The sequence below is a fragment of the Lepeophtheirus salmonis genome, chromosome 1, assembly GCF_016086655.4.
Source record: "Lepeophtheirus salmonis chromosome 1, UVic_Lsal_1.4, whole genome shotgun sequence".
Classification (NCBI taxonomy): domain Eukaryota; kingdom Metazoa; phylum Arthropoda; class Copepoda; order Siphonostomatoida; family Caligidae; genus Lepeophtheirus; species Lepeophtheirus salmonis.
Window position 1 is genome coordinate 8,390,266 of NC_052131.2, and position 21,292 is coordinate 8,411,557.

The following is a 21,292-nucleotide window of genomic DNA, read 5'->3' on the forward strand; positions in this document are numbered from 1 at the left end:
TATAAAAGGCACCATTCAGGAGTGAAAATGGGATAAAGATGAATTATTATTATAATTTCACAACATTATGCAAGGCTGTGAATTAAGAAGTTGGGTGATTAGGGTAATTTAAAGTCTGTATTGATTTTTGGACATGCTTGTATCTTCCGGTTCGACAGTTGTAGTAAATACAAAGATTCCTCTTCCCTTTCCTTTCCAAACTGAACTATGGTGAGTACAAGACGTGATTTTTTTTCTCAGGTTTTTTTTTACTTATAACTAATTTTGTCCCTTAGTCTCATCGAAAGTTCTCGGCGCCTCGTCATGGCTCTATGGGATTCTATCCCAAGAAGAGAAGCAAGCGTCATCGTGGTAAGGCAAAGGCCTTCCCCAAGGACGACCCTAGCAAGCCAGTCCACTTGACCTGTTTCTTGGGTTACAAGGCTGGTATGACCCACGTTGTCCGTGAGGCTGACCGTCCTGGCTCCAAAATCAACAAGAAGGAGATTGTTGAGGCCGTGACTATTGTGGAGACCCCACCTATGGTTGCCATCGGTGTTGTGGGCTACATTGAGACTCCACGTGGTCTACGTGCCCTGAAGACTGTTTGGGCGGAACACATTGGTGAAGAGGCCAAGCGTCGCTTCTACAAGAACTGGTATGTGGCTATGCAGATTCTGAATCCCTCGCCTTCCTCTCTCCGTGTCAATAGAACACGGGGATGAAGGTGGACTCGAATCTCCTCTCGAGCAATCGACGAGGTTTGGGTTGTTGCATATCCCCTCTTAACTCCCCGTTCTTCCTCCATATTCCAGGTCCAAGTCGAAAAAGAAGGCTTTTACCAAAGCATGCAAAAAGTGGGAGGATGACCTCGGAAAGAAAGAGATCGAAAACGATTTGAAGCAAATCGCCAAGTACGCCTCTGCTGTGCGTCTCATTTGCCATACGCAACAAAAGCTCTTGAAGCGTCGTCAAAAGAAGGCACACATCATGGAAATCCAATTAAATGGTGGATCCATCCCTGATAAGATCTCTTTTGCTAGAGAACACTTCGAAAAGGAGATCCCCATCAGATCTGTCTTTACCAAGGACGAAATGATTGATACCATTGGTGTTACCAAGGGTAAGGGATTCAAGGGTGTCACTTCCCGTTGGCACACAAAGAAATTGCCCCGCAAGACGCATAAGGGTCTTCGTAAGGTTGCCTGTATTGGAGCATGGCATCCTTCTCGTATTCAATTCACCGTTGCCCGTGCTGGTCAAAAGGGATATCATCATCGTACTGAAATTAATAAAAAGATCTATGACATCCGTCGTGGATTCCACACCGAAAACGGAAAGGTGAAATATCTTTTTGGAAGTATTTTTTTGTAATATCCTAACTTTACCCATCTTTCAGATTGTTAAAAACAATGCATCCACCGAATATGATATTGCAGACAAATCTATTAATCCCATGGGAGGATTCCCTCACTATGGTGAAGTGAAGCAAGATTTCATGATCCTCAAGGGTTGTTGTGTTGGACCCAAGAAGCGTGTCTTGACTTTGAGAAAGTCGCTTCTTACTCACACCAAACGGAAGGCTCTTGAGAGTATCAACCTCAAGTTCATCGATACGAGCTCCAAATTTGGTCATGGTCGCTTCCAAACCCATGCTGATAAGATGGCCTTTATGGGTCCTTTGAAAAAGGATAAAGAGCGTGCTGCTGCCCGTAGTGCCGCTACAGCATCTGCATCCGCTTAAATAAATTGTTGCAAATATATGCTGTAATATTCTACTATGATTCTTTGATTTATTTTCTGTATGACATTTGTTTCTACTTGGTAATTCAAGTGTTGATTTCATCTTAAAATTGAAGCTAGGTGTAAAGCTTGAGGTGGGATCTTTTATTGAAATGTTTCTAGATTTTGGAAGACCTTTTTTGGGACTTAAGTTAAAAAAGTGGATGATTCACCATCTTAATCCCGGGTGACTGGTCACGTTATGTCATGACTTCGGTGTTCTGTTATGTAAATATCAGATTCTCTGGAAGACTCCTGTACTTAATTAATATAGGATTAAGTTGATTTAAAAGAGGGGGAGGAGAATTCAGGGTACAGCCTAGTTTTTCTTGAATCGGTATCTCTTGCGATAGATAATATTTTTTATTGATCTGCTGTTACTTGACTTAGTGATAAGCAAAATGAAGAATTTAGAGTGAAGCGTCGACTTAATTCACTTTCCGCAATAGGGGGAACTTTGAGGGTTCTCTACTATATGTATTAATTTTATAATTCGTTAATGGCAGAGACCAAGAATGTTAATGTGTTTCGGCTTGCTAGAACTAAATCACTAGTGATGACATTCAAATATTTGTCATGACTATTTTTCATCTTAACTTAAATTCCCAAGTAATAGTATGATAAAAAAAGATTTCACTTTCTTGATGTGACATTAGATATGAATATGATTCAAATATTATTTAGTCTCAAATAAAATTATGTATGTCTCTTCATAATCGTAGGTCACTAAATGAGCAAGATTTTTTCAAAGATGCTTATATTATCAAATAATTTGGAACACAATTGACCTATTTGCAATTCTTAATTCATCATTTGCCATAGAGCTACAATTATAAATAACTTCAAAATCCCGAGTAGACTGTGTCATTAGATAATTATATTAGATGGATTTGAATCTACTAGTACTATGTGCGTGTGTAATAGCTCAAATGAGAGGTTGAGTGAGTTAAAGGAGTGATTCATTATTGAATTCTAAATAATATCCATAGGCATAGCTGGTAGATGTCAAGCAGACAGTGCTTGGATCCTAGGTAGCTACATTTGATTATTATTTATGCTAATTTATATAATGTAAAGAAAGGAAAGCGTACGCATATAAAAAAGTGAATAATTTTCAAAGTTTTTTCAAGTTTAAAGTGAGCAGGTGGTTGTCTGGGGAGGAAATAGCAATGGTTGACTCTCTCATGAGAAATCCATTATGAAATTAATGACCTGTTCAGTGATTCTTGTGATTCTAACAGTGCATGTGAGTCATATCCTTAGTGATTGCTCCCTGGAATATATTCGAATTGAAAACAGGACCTCCACCTCCGCAGTGGTTGAGTGGAAGGGGGATCAGTGTGATGTCCGCTCCTCTGTGGAGGTCCATCATCTCCAATGGCTCGCTTGTTCCAAACAAATGGATTCCAATATTCCAATGCAACACTTCTTGAGCACTAGAAACGACTTTGTTCGTCTCTCAGGCCTTGTTCCCAATTCTCTGTATCAGGTGGAGTTTGGAGGAAGAGAGGCAAGATTTCGAACGGAGCCGGATGTTCCCGATATACGCCCCACATTCCTCTCTCTACGTCCTGGCAAGCAGTCCATTCATCTCAAATGGAAGAGGAGCGTGGACAATGACTGCAGATTGCAGAATGGACTTTTAAGTGGCTATCGTGTGGAGCTTTGGGGTCTCAGTCCTTGGGTCTTGGACAGATCCGGCCCATTAAAATCAGTCTCTGTGGGAGAAAATATCTATGAATATTATTTTCACCAGCTCAAATCTTTTACAACCTATGGCCTTAGAGTCTATCTTTATAATAAAGGAGTAGAAGAAGTGAATCCGGGAGTTTTTCTCAAAACCAAAAGCACCACTCTACCAACAAAACCCAATCCACCAACCACAGTCAGGCTCAAGCCTTTAAATCGTACATTATTTTTGGCTTGGGATCCGGAGTACCCACCCACCGGAATTGTGGAATTTTATCATATCCTCCTTCGTGAAACAGAATCCAATGTTATTAAAAGAGGCTATTATGTCCACAAAGTAGATAACCGACCAAGATGTCCTGGAGAAGAAAACTCTGTATGTTGGGTTGTAAGTTATGATGATATTCAACTCGGAGTCAAATACACTATTGTGATACGAACAAAGAATGAGGATGTTGAAGAGTTATCATCAGACTCTAAAGGCGTTGAATTCATCATTCCAGAGACGAGACCTGATACTCATATTTCCGAATCACATCCAAATTCACGAGAACAGGAAGGAGAGGATTATTATAAGGACTACGAATTTTATCATTCATTTATTCTTATAATACTGATTGTGCTTGGCTCTGCCATAACCATTTTATTAATCATCGTCATTGCATTAGTTTTCAAAATAAAAGGCGATAAATTAAAATCCTCCATGTATGAAAATCATAATCTCTCAACTTATTTTCGCCAAGGAAGTGTTTCTACCCATATGACAACAACAGGATATGCCGAATCCATGGTAGATAGAGTTACCGATATTCAAAGTAGATGTTTACCAGATCCCCCATCTTTGAATAATGCAGAAAATAAAGACTCTTTGGATTACAGTCAAGTCCTCGATGACGAACCAGAGGAGCATTACTTGAACGTCTCACAAAGACCAAAACCAGGGGTGGATGTGAATGGATATTTAACGCCCTCATTCTCTCGGAAGGCAAATCATGATGACTCAGCCCCCAAGTCATCCACCTTCTTTTCGCCAAATCAACAAACCAATGAGAAAATTCAAATAAAAAGCTATGACCGCGTTCGACCCTCAGTCTTAGATAATTCTGAATGTTGTAATTATATTGACTTGGACAATGTCATTCATCAAAGTGTTGAAGATTTGTTAAATAACAGAACCAATACTGGCGTTTAATCAAAAAAACCAAATTAAAGCATATTCATGTAGCTTAGTTTTTTTGTTTTTTTTATATGAAACCCATATGTGATATATGTAGAGGAACTCATTTTAGGTAATAATATTTATATATATTATATATAATGTTGATGATTAATGTAATAATTTAAGTGTCATAGTTAGTTATACAGTACATTTTATAAATTTTTTCAGAAGTATGTATGTGTAACAATAATTAATTTTATTCGATTCCTATTTGGTGAATCTTTTTTTTCTTTCCTCATTATTTTAGAATAATATTATTACTATTCAAAAACGCAAAAAGTTTTCGTATTTATTTTACCCTTTAGTCCAGTACTTCTCAAACTCGTTTCAGATAAAAGTTGAGGATCTTCTTTATTTTAACTAAAAGACTTTATTCCTAACATGAATTTATTAAAAGTTAACACTGTGTTTCTCAAATTGTGCGACACGATATATCACAATAATTTATGTTTTTGTCATGTATAACTAAAGGAAACAAAAAATTTGTTCAATGGTGCTATATGACATGGATTTGTTGATCTCATTATTTCATGTTTCCTACTACAAAAAAGCTAGAGAAGAACTTGATTTGGGTGATCTAAGACAATTTCTGAAATATGCACATACATCATGGAAATAAAATCTTGAAAGTACACTATTTAAATGGTAACATTAGTAACTTTTGATTTCGTTTTATTTCGAGGGTGCATTTGATAAAATAGATCAATTTTGATTAATATTTCCTCAAAGAAGAATACTTTAGAACAAAATAAATAAACTAAAAAATGTGGCGAAACTTCCCAAATCCCAATATGCTGATAAAAAGTTGACTAGACTGAACAAATTTGTTGAAATTATTCAATATTTAATCATCTTGAAAGAAATTCTTTGAAAATAATTGTTTTCATATCTTTTTTATCTTAGCTCCGAATATTTTTTTGGAATTGTACGCAACGGATGCAGACATAAGTTTCAAAGCTACAGCCTCACCAGCTGTAGTATCAACATCTAATAAAACATTTCCAAATTTCGAGCTAAGATTGAACCATAGGTTAGACTTGAACTTGCAACTCTACTTGGACTGAGTCTATATTTTGAAGAATTGCTGTTCGGCTTTATCATACAATCAAAGACTTGGACTCAAAAGCTAGCTTATACTAAACTCAAAGAAAAGCTTGAATACTACTCTGGATTCTATATTATTTTCGCTATACACTTGAAATTAGCTCTATTGAAATCTTAGGACTCAAGCTGGAATAAAAAAAAATATTTCCAAGGGTTTGGATAAATACTTTTTCCTAGATTGAACCAAATAATGAGAAAATACTTTCTTTTAATATATATTGACTGCAATTCTGAAACGGTTTAGCTGACCGTTTGGTCACTAACTAGTGACCATATTTTGGTTTTCAAAAAAAAAAAAAAAATGACGTTTGCCTTGATATGTTGTAGGTAGCTAATATTTTGAAATTAATATATTCTTTAAGAATAAGTTATTAATAAATTTGATTCCTGGCTTTTTTAAATAAAGAAAATTGTATTTTTATTTTAAGTTGATTTTTAACATAATTCCCCACATAAAACCAGACTATTTTATGAATTTGAAATTAAAAAAATAGACATAATTCAAATAAATGAATCAGGAGTTGTCAACAGTTTGTAATTGTGGGTCAAATAAATAAAATGTGTCATTAATCTGGCGGGTCAGTCATTTTCGTAACAAAAGTTTAATTTTGTAGGGTCTTGGAGCTAGTCTGTCTTAACGGGGTCCAAGGGAATACTTACTTTAATTTTGTATTTTCTCCCCCTTGAAATTAATGTTGAAATAAACACAACACATAAGGCCTTTTTTTCCCAAAAACTAGATCTTTACACAATTATAATATGTACTAAGTACATACATTGAAAAGTAATTTTTTCCATTAGAAGAATTAATCATGATTTAACAGAATTAATTCATTAACAAAAAGCAGGATCATTTCTTTCTTAAATTACAAATTATGTAGAATATTACGAAAATTAAGGATTTAATTATTCTTAACAGACAAGTTAAGTCCCAAAACCAGAAATTCAAAAATAAACTATTTTAATAAGCACAATAATCCAAGATGTTGTCAAAATTCAGCAGTTTTATTTGAATATATTTTCAATTATGTGTATCTTTTAAGTTTTGTTGGAAGGGCCATGCCCCCTTTAGTTACAGTTCTATACTTTGATCTAGCGACCGAAGTTTGATTAACCCTGCGTCGACGATAGATATTTAAGTTCGATTCAATATTGTCTGTCCCATTTTTAGAGATGTTGACTTGGACTTTCCTCGAGTCCATATTTTGAAGACTTGGGATTTGGATTGATTGCTCGATCAAAGACCTGATACTTGACGTGGACTCGAAAGCTAAGACTCACGCAAGTTTTTTAATTTTCCACTGGATATAATACTCTTTAAATCTTTTTGTAGAGTTCAAGAAAAATTGTTTATATTTTGAAGTATTATATACCGGAATTTTTTTATGAATCAGAGGCGTCCTCAGAATTATATATATATTTGGGATGGGGTTGCTTGGTTTTTGGATTTTTTTAACCCCCCCCAAATTAAAATAATTTTTTTAAATATGATTTTTGTAATGAATAACTGTATTTTTGATTCTTTTTCGAATAATATTAATTGAAATTTCATTTTTGAATTTTTTTTTCCAAAAAATTTAATTTTCTGTGAATAGCTATGGATTTTTTTTTAAAAAATCCACAAACCAAGACATATATATATATAATTCTGATTAATAAAAAATACAATTTTGGGGGAAATCATTTTAGCCTTGCTTTTGTGTTTAGAAGTCACATATGGCTGCGTAGATATTCTATGAAGACGACAAGACAATATTATAAGGAATTCATACGTGTACAAAGTAATATATTTCCCTCACAATATAATTTAAAAATAATAATTATCCACAATACCTTGTAACAGATGATAGATAAATATAGAAACGATGACGAGACATTGATATTAATGTACCCATTAAAAAATTTGATAATTAAGTAGTTAATAGACAATTCTTTTTTTTAATACTTACAAATAACAATCAGTTTACATATATAATTATATAGCATAATAAGGTTACGTTATGATGGAAAGCAAGTAGCTCTACATATGTAATAACCACTATAATAACACAAATGAAAATAATAATTAATTTACTGCCCAATATTAATGATTTATAAATATAGATAGATATATATAACCACTCTTTTTGTAAATTTATTTGCGATAAATGAATTTATTTAAAGGAAAAAAAAATATATTTATTAAAATATTGAATGTTGTGTTTTGTCAAGGTATCTTTCTATTGAAATTCATCATCGGAAGAGAGGAGTAGAGTCTTTTCATTGTTGGTTACTTTTGACATACGAGGAAGTATTCCTCCAGCATTGGAGGACCCATTAGAGGATAGGTTATCGAACTGATTTGATAGAGTGGCGCCGCTCCCACTACCTTCTCGTGCGGTATGTGATGTGGATGAGGGAGTAGACTCTATATCACCGACTCGATCGTATGACTCATTACGCTTATGGCGACTACTTCCACCTATAAAATAAACAATAAGTACATAATTAATCAATGAAAAAAAGTTCATATAATTGTATAGATAAACAATATGTAATTGAATATAGAAAGTGCATAAAACGTTGCAATTAAGAAGAGAAGTAACGGAGTGTGTGATGTTTGTGTGTATTAGATTCACAAATATGTATTGTTGGTACATATATCCACAAAGGAACCATTAGTATATATGTGCTTACAGTACTAGTGGTACAATCAATCACTACACTTACTTACGCTTTGTTTTACTCCAAGAGTTGGTTCATCATATGTATAATGTAATTAATATATTTTTTTACTTTATAAAAATGGTATTTATTTTAGTTAGTGTTTCAAAACCCATATCCCCTAAATTCAAGCTATAAAAAAAAAAGAATGAGATCTATTTAAAAAAAATATAGGATTATATATAAGTAATTTGTAGGATGTTAAATAGAAAAACTTTGTTCATCGACTTTTACTCATTGCTTCATAATTATTATATACCCTTTCCAACGCCAACAAAGCATTGTCCAATTTTTAGTCTTCATTAATATAATTTTTATAAGTTGTAGAGGGGACCAAAATTGTATGTACATAGTGTACAACAATATCTTGACATGCGAGTTTAATTATTTTCTGGACGATAATAAATAATTAAACTTGAAGCGGCTTTCGCTTTGCGCCACCAACTCACGGTGAGCTCGTATCTAAAAAAACTTCTATGTCAATGCCATTTTTACTTAAAATCCAGCTCGTATCTCAAGGTATTGCTGTATCTTATATCGTGTCCGAAAGTATATAGAATATCCTCTCATTTTATACACTAAACTGTGCCTCAAGCCTAAATAAGAAGAGTGTTTTTATAACATTATATTACTGACAAATTGTGCAATATAAAAATCTATAAAATAATGGTACATTTTATGCTTTTTTTAAAATTTAAACTCCAATCGTTATATTTTTAGGTATATAAAAGGCTTGAGCTACACCTTTGATCTAAAACTTAAAAGTATTTACCAAGTTTTAAAAATAAATAAATTGATTTCTTTCGATCAATAAAAAAGGGTCACAAATTTTGTAAACCGGCCCTGTCTAAATTCCGCAATTCAACATACAAAAATTACTAAAATATTTCTTAAAAATTAGAAACTAAATTCAAATTTAGAAAATAAATGAAGAAAAGGGCACGTAAATTTATCTGTGTTTTAAACCCCGCTCATGGTAAAACCGGACCTTAATGTAGTGTCCTTGATTAAATATACAATCAAATGTACTCTTTATTATCAAAACTTGAATAATTTTAATTACTATTTAAGATTTTTATTGTTTTTATAATTAATTATCAGTGTATTATTATCTGATAAAAAGCTAATCAGTAAAATGCTGGTATGAGCCTTCTTCTTATTTATACTAGAGTTGAAGCTTTATAAAAAAACCTAATGGGATAAAAATACTGTCAAACACGACTGTTTTACACATTAGGGTCAGGCTGATGCACCGACTTTTTCTAAACTAGCTTAAAGACCTCATGAACAGATCTGTCTAATTTCATTCAAATATATTAATATTTACTTTGAGACCATACATTTTTTAAAAACTGGTCCAAAAAAAACAACTATCAAAATCACATTTTTGTGTTATTGAACTTATTTTGCTTAATGTATTTTTTAGATTTGGATACAATGGTTAAATAATATATTTATACCATTCTTTGGGAAACATTTCTTGGGGACATTCAAAAACCCAAAAATGTGATTTTTTAATTGGGGGAGGGAGGAATTCCTTTGAAAAAAGTTACAAAATTTCAAATATTAAATTTTTTTCTCTGCTGCATAATTTGTCCGAATGACAAAAAAAGTATTGTAAAAAAATAATTCCTTAATTTGAGAAGGGGCTACAGCTCCTCCAGCCCACCCCCTGTGGAGGCCCCTGAGGTAAATGTTAATATATTTAAATCCAGTTGTACCGATGTGTTCATACACAGCACCATAAAACGGTTAGTCAAAATATAAGAACTTGTTGGACACCAGCCTAACCTTAATGACTCTCCCGTTTTCTGGTCAATATTTTTCTCCCCCTCTACAAAGATCTTTTCTACTGGGAACAAAGGTTAATAGAAATACAAGGTTAGACCATCATGTAATCGGGTTTGCTAGAATTTTCAATCTGATGTATTGTACCGACTGCTGGATAAGACAGGGAGATTTTGACAAAACACGCAACCACTCATAGTCTATGACATAACTAATGCTAGAATTTTCAATTTAATGTGTCGTGCCGGCTGCTGGGCAGGGAAAATAGATTTTGATAAATTACGCCACCACTCATCCACTATGACGTCAATATTAAAAGCGTGGTGGAAACATCAGTCGTACATGCGCTATGGTATAACCTTGTATTTCTATTAACCTTGCTGGGAACAATAAAAAAAACTAGCTTTGCAGTTTCCCTGTTTTATTCAACATAACGCCAGATAATGTTCCTCCTTTTTTCATTATTATTCAAGGACTATCACTTCGACTAGGGTCAAATTTTGATGTACATGGTGTGTCTACAGAGGGTGGGCTGTAGACCAATCCCCAAAATTAAATAATTTTTACTAGAAAATTTAAGTTTTGAAATTTTCCCCAAAAATGTAATATCGATTTTTTTTCTTACCAAAAATGTAATATTTGAATTTTTTTCACAAAAAAAATATTGTTAAGGGAACAGCTGTTGATTTTTGAAGTTTTGTCCCAAAAAATTTAATATTATGAATTGATTATCATAAAAATTTATTTTTTATAAACAGCTTTGGATTTTGCCAAAAACTTTAATTTTTTTTTTTTTAAAAACGCCCCCCCCAAAAAAAAAAATATATATACATATAATCCTGCGGACGCCATTGATATGTTATGTTTGATAAAAAAAGGAAACCGCTAATCATTGAGCACATCTTAGGCCCCTTAAATAATTATAACCAAGAAGCACAATATTTTTAACTCATAAACCGAATACAAATAAATATAAAACATACAATTTCTTACTTATAACATAAGGTTTGGGACAGTACAAGAGGCCTAAGAATGACCCATTTTGATCCAAAAGTACAATTTTATTCCTAACTTCATTCTAAATTCACATTTGTATGTTTAAAATAATTAAAAACCACTTTAATAAACTAAAAAGAAATGAGTTTGAAATATTATAGGCATCACTTAACCCTTAAATGTTATATATGTATTTCTTGACCTGAAAATAAAGGTGAAAAACGTTTTAAAGTAATATAAGAGAGAAAAAAAGATTTTTGTATTTTTCTTCTTCTTCAAATTACCTACTTAGCGTGTTTTATGATGCAAAATCATATTAATATCTACTCACACTTAACAACAGAGTTGTTTCCAGGGGCGTCCACGGAATATTTATATATATTTTTTTGTAATTTTTTTTCCAACAATATCGAAAATTAGAATCTTTTTGAAGAAGATTTGAAAAATTTAATTAAATCTAAAAAAAAAAAAAAAAAAAAATCAAAAATCCACAAGTGTTAACAAATTTTTTTTGAAAAGTTATATCTCAAATATTAAATTTTTTGGAGAAAAATTTGAAAAATCTATAGCTATTCACAATAATTTATTTTTTTAGGAAAAAATTATATTATATTTTTTTAAAAACTAATTTAAATATTTTTTTTTTGTAAAAACAAAAAAATCAAATATTTAATTTTCTAGTAAAAAGAGAAAACTCCTTAATTTGAGGGCACTTCAGCCCGTCTAGCCTACCCCCTGTGTACGCCCCAGGTTTCAAATGTAAAAAAAAGTTGCAATTTTATACATTTTAGTTAAATATTTTATAAAAAGCTATTATTTTGGTATGTTGTATATGTGCGACAAAAATCATGTAAGGGTTAAATGGCCCAAGAGGCCTCAAACATATCGTTTAAATTCCATTTTTTTACTGTCCCCAGCAGAAAAGCTCTATGTGTAAGGAGTGAAAAATACTAACTCGAAAACTGGACATCCCAATATAGATATTTTAGAAGCAATGCGCGTAGATAAAAATTTATTTGAATGAGTCTCATTAATTATTTTTTGTAAAAAAATTAAAAATAAATCTAACCCTGAGCATTATTAACATTTAATTGCTCTTGTTGATTATATTTTTGCATTTCTTCAAGGCCATAAAAACCAGATGAATAATGAGTAGGAGAGTTGAAGCGATTATTGATGTTTATAGCTGCTGAAAGTAAGAAAAAATGTGAAGGCGATCCGTGCTGAAGGGAGAGAAAAGAAGGCCACACAGACAAATAATAATATAATAATAATTCATGCAAAATACAACCTCTTAAGGAATTAGGTATTATTTTTATACCAAGTTGATTAAATTATATATATGTATATAGGTAAGGGTATTACAGCAATAAATGTCAACGCCCACTCAATATACCTAAAATAATTGTGAATAGAGAATTGAACAGGTCATGCAAAAATAAAAATAATAATAATTCCAAACATTTTTCTTAGATTTGCAGTCCTCCTAGTTTTTATTTGTATTCTTCCCTTCCTCAATAATTGTATTAATCAACTAATTGACTAACACAATATATATACGTGGTGTGTCAACATAAAAACAAATTTTACTAAAGTGCAATTTGCGGCAAACCCAAAGGCTTAATAAGAATTATTTGTTGATATAAATTAAGGAGAATAATTTTCTGAAGAATACAAGTGTAATCCACACTTAATTTTAAGAAAAATAATTTTAGTTTACTTTTGTGTTGACAAACAACATATATATATATATATATTAATATGTTGTGTAAAAGTTGGGATTTGAAAAAGTAAGCACTAGGGAATGTATTTCTCCTAGGAAATCTTGGGGTTTTACAACTAAGAGAAATTCCTGAGAAGGAAAAAATATATTTCTCAGTATAAGCTTCCTTTATGTAATTCATTAGATAAATGCATATATTGAAGAGTTTTTAACGATTTATGCTACAGAGCGAAGGGTAAAAAACTGTGCTAAAGTACTAAGGACCTACTAAGGATTAATTTAGGATCTTTCGTACAGTAAAATTCAAAAATAAATTCGTTGTTTTTTTTTGTAGAAAGAGACTAGTCTAGTCCAAACTTGCAACAGTCTCAAAAAGTATAAGATTTCCAAATCGACACCCAATAATAGTAGGTTTTTTTTAGAAAATACTTTTTTTTATTTGCAACCTTTTTTTAGAATAGAACATTTCCGTCCACGATCTAGAAAAAAGCTACTAAAAATTAAATATTCATCCCCTTTTTGAAATTGCAACTTGTACAATGTATTTACAGTTGTACAAGTTAAAATTTGGTCAACACCCCAACTTGAACGTAACATATGTGGTAAAGTAGAAAGAAGAAGGAAGAAGAGAGAAAGAGCTTGTAAGACATTTAGTAATGAGAGATTATAAAGTCATAAGAAATGTATGTAATTCCATCAACCAATGAAAGAGATATCGTATTGTGTACTGTGCTCCAAAAGAATGATTCTTGTTCTCATAACTATTTAGCGCGACACTTGTGATGCCTCAAAGATCATATTTTTTTTTCTCATGTTAATAATGAGTTAATGAAAAATACTTGCTTTCGAATTCTCTATGTGTAGGCTTTAGAACAACACCAGGATTACTGTTGCTTTTATTACCATTAGAACGAAGTTGCTGTGACTGTTGTGATGGTGGTGGTGGCTGTTGCTGTTGAAATCTCTTATTATCTACACATAAAAAAACAAATAAAGAAAAGGTAATATCAAAATTCCACCAAATCTGAGTTGTACAACACTTTTGGTAATGTAGTACGTAGTTGGTGTATGAAGAGCGTGAGTGTGACAGTGTGATTCACTTCAGACTTAGTGAGACTACAGGAAAAGAGTGGTCATGAAAGCATGCAAATCTTTTGGATAAATAGTAATCAGATGCAAATTTAAATAAATAAGTTGGATTATTCCATCCTAAATTTGCTATTACATACCCTAAATTTACTAAATGGATATATCTACTATAATTAGTGAATATTGGCTAAATTGCCGTGAGTTCCAAAACACCGCCTGAGAGAATGTCATAAAAAATATGCCAACTTTGAGAGACGACATATTTACTGACATAGATCACTAGGGATGCGAAAATGGTCGTGATCGAAATCCACGTAAGCAAATATTTAAAAAAATATATAACCTGCCAAATATTAGTGCTTTTATTAATGATTTCTCTCTATTTCGAAAATTTAAATGTATTAACGTGATATGAGATTTTTTTTATTTTTTACAATGATCTCTGTCAGCAGTTATTTCGTCTATCAAAGTTACCAATATATACTTTTTTATTTATTTACACCCACAAGGATTTAGAAAATGTTCACAGGCCTAGAGATTACTATTAACTATAGTCCTCTATGCTCGCTAATACCTTTGATCAAAACAGAGAGGAATAATTAATAAGAGTATTATTATCACTTATTATTTTGCACTTACCAACTTAATATATATTTTTTTTAATTTACACTAACCACAATTTAGCCAATATTCATATCTATCTCTCTCTATATATATTATAGTCGAATACTATGAATAAGCAAATACTATATTTATAGAAAATACGCTCTTTTTCTCACCCTTAGTAGTTAGTGTAGATATAAGCCTCCCCATGCCTTCTCAGTGGTATATTTGTTTAAAATACACATAGAGAAACATATGTGTGTCTATGGAAATACATAAAGATACTCAAAGAGGAGACAAGACGCTTGAAATCATAATGAAACCAAAAAAAAACTTCATTTATATAAACTATGTTTACTCATTCACACACCCTCGATCAAAAAATGACTATGAATGGGACTCCAGTAAAGCACAAGGACAATAAAACTGCTATGTATCTCTACAAAAATCCCCTTCCAAACAATAAGGAGAGTCAAAAGGTAGCGTTTTAGTCAATTTATCCTTTTTGATTTCAAGGTGATAATCACCCCCCCCCCTTACACGTTTGTCTCTTTACTTTGAGTATCTTTAGAAATACCTATTGAGGTAATATACAGGGTAGTCCAGATAAATTGGGGAAATCTTTTTAGGCTTATAACGAACGAACTAGATGGGATAAAACCATAATTTTTGTATCATTTGAAAACTACATTTAAAAAAAAATAAAAAAATGTAATGTTGAAAAAGGGGAGGCTAAACTTACACCACCGTCCGGAAGCCATCCTTCCCGCTATTTCATAACTATTCTACTAATAGACAAAAATAGCTTTCAGTGTGTCAAAAAAAAAAAAAAAAAAAAAAAAGGAAGGGAAAAAGAGTGATTGTTTCATGTATTGAGTATTCCTTGAATCGACATACGTAACACTCAACTTGATATAATAGCAAAAATATTCAGAATACTCTAACTTTAAATTTGAAAGGAAGAAAAGGAATATGTATGTATGTACTAATTAGGGAGCAGTCAAAAAATATGAATTTATAAGCAGGAAATTGAACTTTTCAAACATTATTTGTATGATTTGACCCATTTACACATTTCTACAAATAGGTGTAGAACAATGCTTCATATTTTAAAAAGATAGAAGTCAAGAAATTAGTTTTTCAAAAAAAAAAAAAAAAAAAAAAAAAAAAAAAAAGGATTCATTTACCCTAAATTTGTATTGAATTAGTTATCCTTCACGAAACTCTTGGCACAAATTAAATTAAATATAATTAATAAATGGACAAAATAGAGATTATCCTCCTAAAAAATTATCATTTCCAGCAACTTTTTATCAACTACGACAATTATGGTTTAACAAGGAAATAGAACATGAATACATAGGGTGCTCATATCTTAGCATAATAAAAATTGGCAAACGTTCTTTTTTTTATAAATCTATGTGCAAAAAAAAATAAAAAAATCCTCAAATTATGTGATTGACGAGTTACATATTACTGTCTTTTTTAAGACAGAGGACTAAATCTCAATATATGAGTTTCAAATGCGTGCGAGGAACAATGTCTGAAGAGTGCAACCTACAGCAGATAACCTGCTACTCCCAAATGTGCTACTACATACATACAAAAATAATTCTACGTCAATAATTAATTAAATAATGGTAATTAATAGTTGGGAAATGAAACTACAATCGTTATTTCATCAAATTAAATACTAATAATAACTAAGTAAGAGTAGCTCAAATCAACACAAATGAATGATATATAAGTAGTAATAAGACCTAATAAATACCTGAGCTATACTGAGTATATTGTTGATATTGTGGATGAAAATTATGAATTGCGTCAGTCATAATATCCCTCGGATTCATGGTTTCCTAAATGAATATTAAATATATTAGCATTCTGCACGTAGATAAAATTGCATTTAAAAAATCAATTCTCTTTTCATCAATAATGATTTATTTATTATAAAGCAAGGAATTTTTGTGGAGCGCAATGAGAATGCAGGAGCGAAACTTATGGTACTACTGAATTAAAACCTTTCTTAACATCAGCTGCCTGTTAAATGATTTTGGGGGATACAATAAATTACAGATTATGAAGAGATTAATGAGACTCGTGACTACGAGGAGGTGAGAGGTAGTGCATCTCCCCCTGACTAAAATTTGTTTGGCAAATTTTTAATATCTTGCATAAAAAATGGCGGATTTTGTCAAAATTAAAAATACATTTTAAAAACGGAAATTAATTTTTTTCCTACATAAACTTCATCTAAAAATTTATTTTTGTCTAACATTCTGTCAAAAAATAAACCAAAAGAAAAATCATAGTCATGACCCAGCATTAAATATTATGTATAGACATGCAGGGTGAGGACTCAAAAATGAGAAAATTTTAAAAGTCGTTGTCACTTTACATTTTTTTATTTTGTGCCTTTTTTATGGCAAATTTTTGAAGCAAAAGTACGTAATTCAATTTTCTTCTACACTTTTTTCTCCCTCCATTCTCAATTATGGCTTCAATACGGGGACGAACAGAAGCACAGCTGGCCTTGATGAAGTCCGAGTACAAGTTGTTCCACTCCTCCGTGATCACGGCCTTTAAGGTATCAACATTTGGGTGAAAAGTCTTGTTCGTCTTGCCCTCCAAGACGAACCAAACAGCGAAGTCCAGGGGGTTCACGTCGTGTGAGGACAAAGTCCAGAAGTTTGCCGGCCAGATACTGCACCTTCTTGGACCTGTATGCCGGGCGCCGTCTTGGGTAAACACATAGATGCCCCTGAGGAACGTGCTCTTCAGTAGACGTCCATGTTGACTTTCTCGTAGGCTTTGAAGAATTAGGGAGGCATCTAGCTGCCCTCGAACGCCACGACACCGAGGACAATGACCTGAGCTCTTGATTCAGCCAAAAAGCGATCAATTCTCCAGTTTAGAACAGCATCTACTGTGACGATTTCTTGTCGTAGATCGACTAGTGCGCAGAGGAGATCGTACACCCTTTGCTGTTTTGCTCGTTTCTTGTACATTTTTTATTACAAAAACATCAAATTGTATCTTTTTGTCAGCTCTTTCGAATGACGCCAATTACAAATTTGTCAGACTTTTAGACCTGAGGCTAGACAACCTATAAGAGGATTCTAATTTTTGAGCCCTCACCCAATAGTGGTTCATGAACTGTAGAGGTTAACTGCTATTGCAGTATCCCGCTTTGGGATAATTTTTAAACAAAATGCAAAATTAAGATACTATTTACAAAATTTCAGGCTCCTCAAGCAATTTTTGCAAAGTACTAACATTTAAAAGATGAAAAAAGGTGACATTTTGTACCATATCAATTTTGGTTATATTTAAGATATATTATAAACTTATTCTTGAATTGGTTTTTAAAAAACCAAAGATACAATTAGGCGAAAAAAGGTCACCAAAAAGTTAAATTACGTCTAGGGGCTCTGTAGTGATGAAAAGGTTGGAAATTACTGCTCCAATATGTACATATCACTTATCAGGCTCCACGCACATACTTTGAAAGTGGGAGAGCTGTGTTTCTTTTTAATTATTTAACGTTTTGGCAGCTTTATAATTCAAAAATTCCTCAAATAATTTTACCTTCAAAGAAGATGATATGCTTTGCATGGTCACAGTTCTTCCTACTCCATCTCCAGATACACAACCATCGCCAAGATACACTGATATCGGGAACGCATAGCGAAGAGCAATAGCAGCACACAACATCTCTATACAGATAAAAAAGTTTTGATATCCAGCAGACACAGTACCGATCTGTAATTTCTCATCCTCTCCATTGTTTAAAGGAGGGATACAATCCATGTTTTCCAAAATAGCTAATAAAACACCTGCAAAATTGAATGAAAAAAAAAAAAAAAGTGTGATCTTCAAATGACAATATGAGGCAAACGAGTTTAACTTTTACCTTGCCAAAAAGACAGAAAAATGACGGACTTGATCGTGAAAAACTTTAAGACTGGATCAAATGGACGCAACAATTCTTTGGTGGCAAAGTAAAACAAGAAAAGAGCGTAGAGAGCAAGTGAAACCGAAAAGTTGTAAATTAAGGTTATGTAAAGATATCCTTTTTTAGTGCTGTAAAAAATAATTAATTATTAACACTGAGAGGGATCATTGACATTTAAAAACACTTACTCCCAATCTCCATCCGCATAGTGCCCTTTGCTCTGTAGCCAAATTATAATAAAGGCCATGACGGGTTTTATGACACAAAACTGCAATGTAGCTTGTTTGCAAAAGCGTAGAAATCCTATATTGTACGAGTGTCCTGCCAAACAACAGGTTCCATAAATGCAACTCGATTTAATAGGCTTCCCACGGATTTCCGACATTATGTTCCCTTCTCCACCCAGATACTCATAACATAACGCCAAGAAATTATATATTACAAAGGCTAAAAGAGAGATTTAGAGGTAAAAATTAAATCTATACATCCTCGACTCATGGCGACTCTACCTTCATAACAATCCCGAAAAGCATTGAAGTAAACGTAATAATAATCGTTATTCAAAAATAAAAGACTCAACCATGACTCCAAGGCATAAATGGGGACGAAAAACAATATCCGCACGATCCATCTTTGTTCTGCAGGATTTGTATACCAACGAAGATACTGATAGATCTGAAAGGGAAGGCAAAATAATAAGGCTTTAGAATATCCTTGAATTGAAGGACATTTCTTTTTTTTTTTTTTTTTTTTTGAATCCTCAATGATGAAGGACTTAAAATGAATGAAATACTATGAAATAAAAGGGGAGTATGCAGTACTTGGTGACAAGTGATTAAAGTAGCAGCCCATGCGCAGATTCCAGCAGTTCCTTGTCCTGATAATTTCTGAAGAAAGGAACTGTTGAGTTCCGGGAATATTCCAGTTCCATTATTATGGAGATCTAAGACTCCAGGGGACTCAGAAGTGGTTGTAGTAGTTGAACCACTCATGGACGAGGATGCAAAAGTACTATCAAATCCTGAACTGGATGACGACAACGTGGCTTCACTCGTAGATCCCATCCCGCGCTCAATGATGGATTAATGCTGATCAAGTATTAATTACTACTATTAAAAAAGATACGGAGCAACGACAGATCTCTTCTGACCAAACTACTTGACGTACCTCAATCCCTCCTTGCATTTCTTCCCCTTATCTTCTAGGCAATTTTAATTCTCTTGGATCCTAAATAATTTTTCAACAATCTTTTGTTTCTCTCTCTACCTCACTTCTATAATATTCTATTAATACAACTACAATAAAGTATAAAGGGAATTGCACAGAAGAAGAATTAAGAGAATCAAATCTCACTCACTTTTTTTTTCTTCTTTCAAACCTATATTACTCAAGAACAAGAAACAGAAAGTAGCTGAGGGGGAGCTAGCTAGAGAGAAAAAAGAGAACTTTATTGATGAAAGATTCCAGTCACGTGGATTACTCTTACCACTTGTACAATATTCACTTCTTATTATACATATATACGTGTGAAATGAACATTAAAGCAGTATTAGCTCTTATTTCATAACATTATTAGTCAACTCATGATCTTTCATTTCTATTTGACACATTTTTCAATTAGTCTATTGAGGGCTCCAATATTAGGAGTATTCATCCTTAATATTATCAAATGAGTAAATAAGGGATTCAAATTAAAGTATAGTCTTTAAATTATTATGTATATATTGCGTTTTTATTGAAATTTGATCTATTAGAGCTGACATTTAGTATTTTAATATTCCTATTGTTCAATTTATAAGGTAAAAAACAAAACAAAACATAACTACAAAAATCCATTTATCTCCTTTTCCATTTAGGTTTGAGCGTTACTTCTCACATTAGTGTTATTCATGTAATTGATTATCAAATTAGTCATTGATGATGAGCGGCTCTCACTAGTTAGCGCTTAAATATCTTGCAAAATGCTTACTCTTTAAATTATAAATAATATTCTTTTGAATCAAAGTACTCTACAAAGTCATAGATTATATATATTTGATTATAAATCCTACGTACGTATAGCTAGATTATAATTTATAATATATTAAATGTCAATCCCAATTTTGGACAAATGAAGAAAAGGATTGCCGTTCTATAAAGAAGAAGGGCAGCCGTGAATAGTCTTCTTCTTCTCTCTTAGCTTCTTATAAGAAAAAAAAAAAGAAAGGAAATATTCCATATGTTGGCTGACTCTCTTCTTTAATCATTTATTCTTGGTTTGATTCCATGGGGTTGAGATAGATTCCTTGGACCTTCGGTCCTACTCGTTGAATATGCTATTATCAATACGCATCTTCAACATGAATGATTTAAAATGATAATTAATTATTATTTGATTCTTTTTGAAATGTTGCACATTTCAAAAGAGATGTTCATCTTGTATGCATACTGAAACTCAAGTAGTTTGATCCTAATTAGATGATTTGACGACGTGGCACGGATTAACTCTAATCAAAAATATATATACACGTATATTACATCAAATGTAAACCAAATACAAAGAAAAGGAGTGTAGTGCAGCTATTTGTCATTTAGTGGTTTGGTGTTGTAATAAATAAGAGACATTCAGTATAAAAATAATAGTAGTAATATACTATTATAGGCTATAGCTTAATAGTTTATT

The 21,292-nt window shown here is 32.3% G+C and overlaps 3 protein-coding genes across 44 annotated transcripts; 2 read left to right on the plus strand and 1 right to left on the minus strand.

The window, feature by feature from the left end:
* The first annotated feature begins 208 nt into the window (after window positions 1-208).
* Window positions 209-1,757, plus strand: RpL3 (ribosomal protein L3). The gene is made up of 3 exons (XM_071887678.1): window positions 209-637; window positions 795-1,320; window positions 1,379-1,757. The coding sequence occupies exons 1-3, from the start codon at window positions 312-314 to the stop codon at window positions 1,721-1,723; spliced, it is 1,197 nt and encodes a 398-aa protein (XP_071743779.1). The 5' UTR covers window positions 209-311; the 3' UTR covers window positions 1,724-1,757.
* A 935-nt stretch (window positions 1,758-2,692) lies between these two features.
* On the plus strand, window positions 2,693-6,183 carry LOC121116052 (uncharacterized). 4 transcript variants are annotated; one of them, XR_011779034.1, is made up of 3 exons: window positions 2,702-2,792; window positions 2,882-4,739; window positions 5,573-6,183. XR_011779034.1 is itself a non-coding variant. In XM_040710270.2 (2 exons), exon 2 carries the CDS (start codon window positions 2,960-2,962, stop codon window positions 4,640-4,642), a length of 1,683 nt encoding a protein of 560 aa, XP_040566204.1. In that variant the 5' UTR covers window positions 2,693-2,792; window positions 2,892-2,959; the 3' UTR covers window positions 4,643-4,948. The 4 variants fall into 4 exon arrangements, 2 of the variants coding, with proteins under 2 accessions (XP_040566204.1, XP_040566197.1); XR_011779035.1 differs by having other exon boundaries at window positions 2,716-2,792; window positions 2,892-4,739; XM_040710270.2 differs by lacking the exon at window positions 5,573-6,183 and having other exon boundaries at window positions 2,693-2,792; window positions 2,892-4,948.
* A 1,508-nt stretch (window positions 6,184-7,691) lies between these two features.
* Tmep (Transmembrane endosomal protein) lies at window positions 7,692-20,043 on the minus strand. Of its 39 annotated transcripts, none has more exons than XR_005863776.2 (11): window positions 19,798-20,028; window positions 19,452-19,739; window positions 19,140-19,305; window positions 18,819-19,077; window positions 18,589-18,758; window positions 18,264-18,511; window positions 16,447-16,531; window positions 13,887-13,955; window positions 12,330-12,446; window positions 8,487-8,608; window positions 7,692-8,234 (listed from the first exon to the last, which is right to left on the minus strand). XR_005863776.2 is itself a non-coding variant. In XM_040710334.2 (10 exons), exons 2-10 carry the CDS (start codon window positions 19,692-19,694, stop codon window positions 7,993-7,995), a joined length of 1,599 nt encoding a protein of 532 aa, XP_040566268.1. In that variant the 5' UTR covers window positions 19,695-19,739; window positions 19,798-20,028; the 3' UTR covers window positions 7,692-7,992. The 39 variants fall into 39 exon arrangements, 26 of the variants coding, with proteins under 26 accessions (XP_040566268.1, XP_040566261.1, XP_040566253.1 ...); XR_005863775.2 differs by having other exon boundaries at window positions 12,330-12,449; XR_005863774.2 differs by having other exon boundaries at window positions 13,827-13,955.
* Window positions 20,044-21,292: the final 1,249 nt, after the last annotated feature.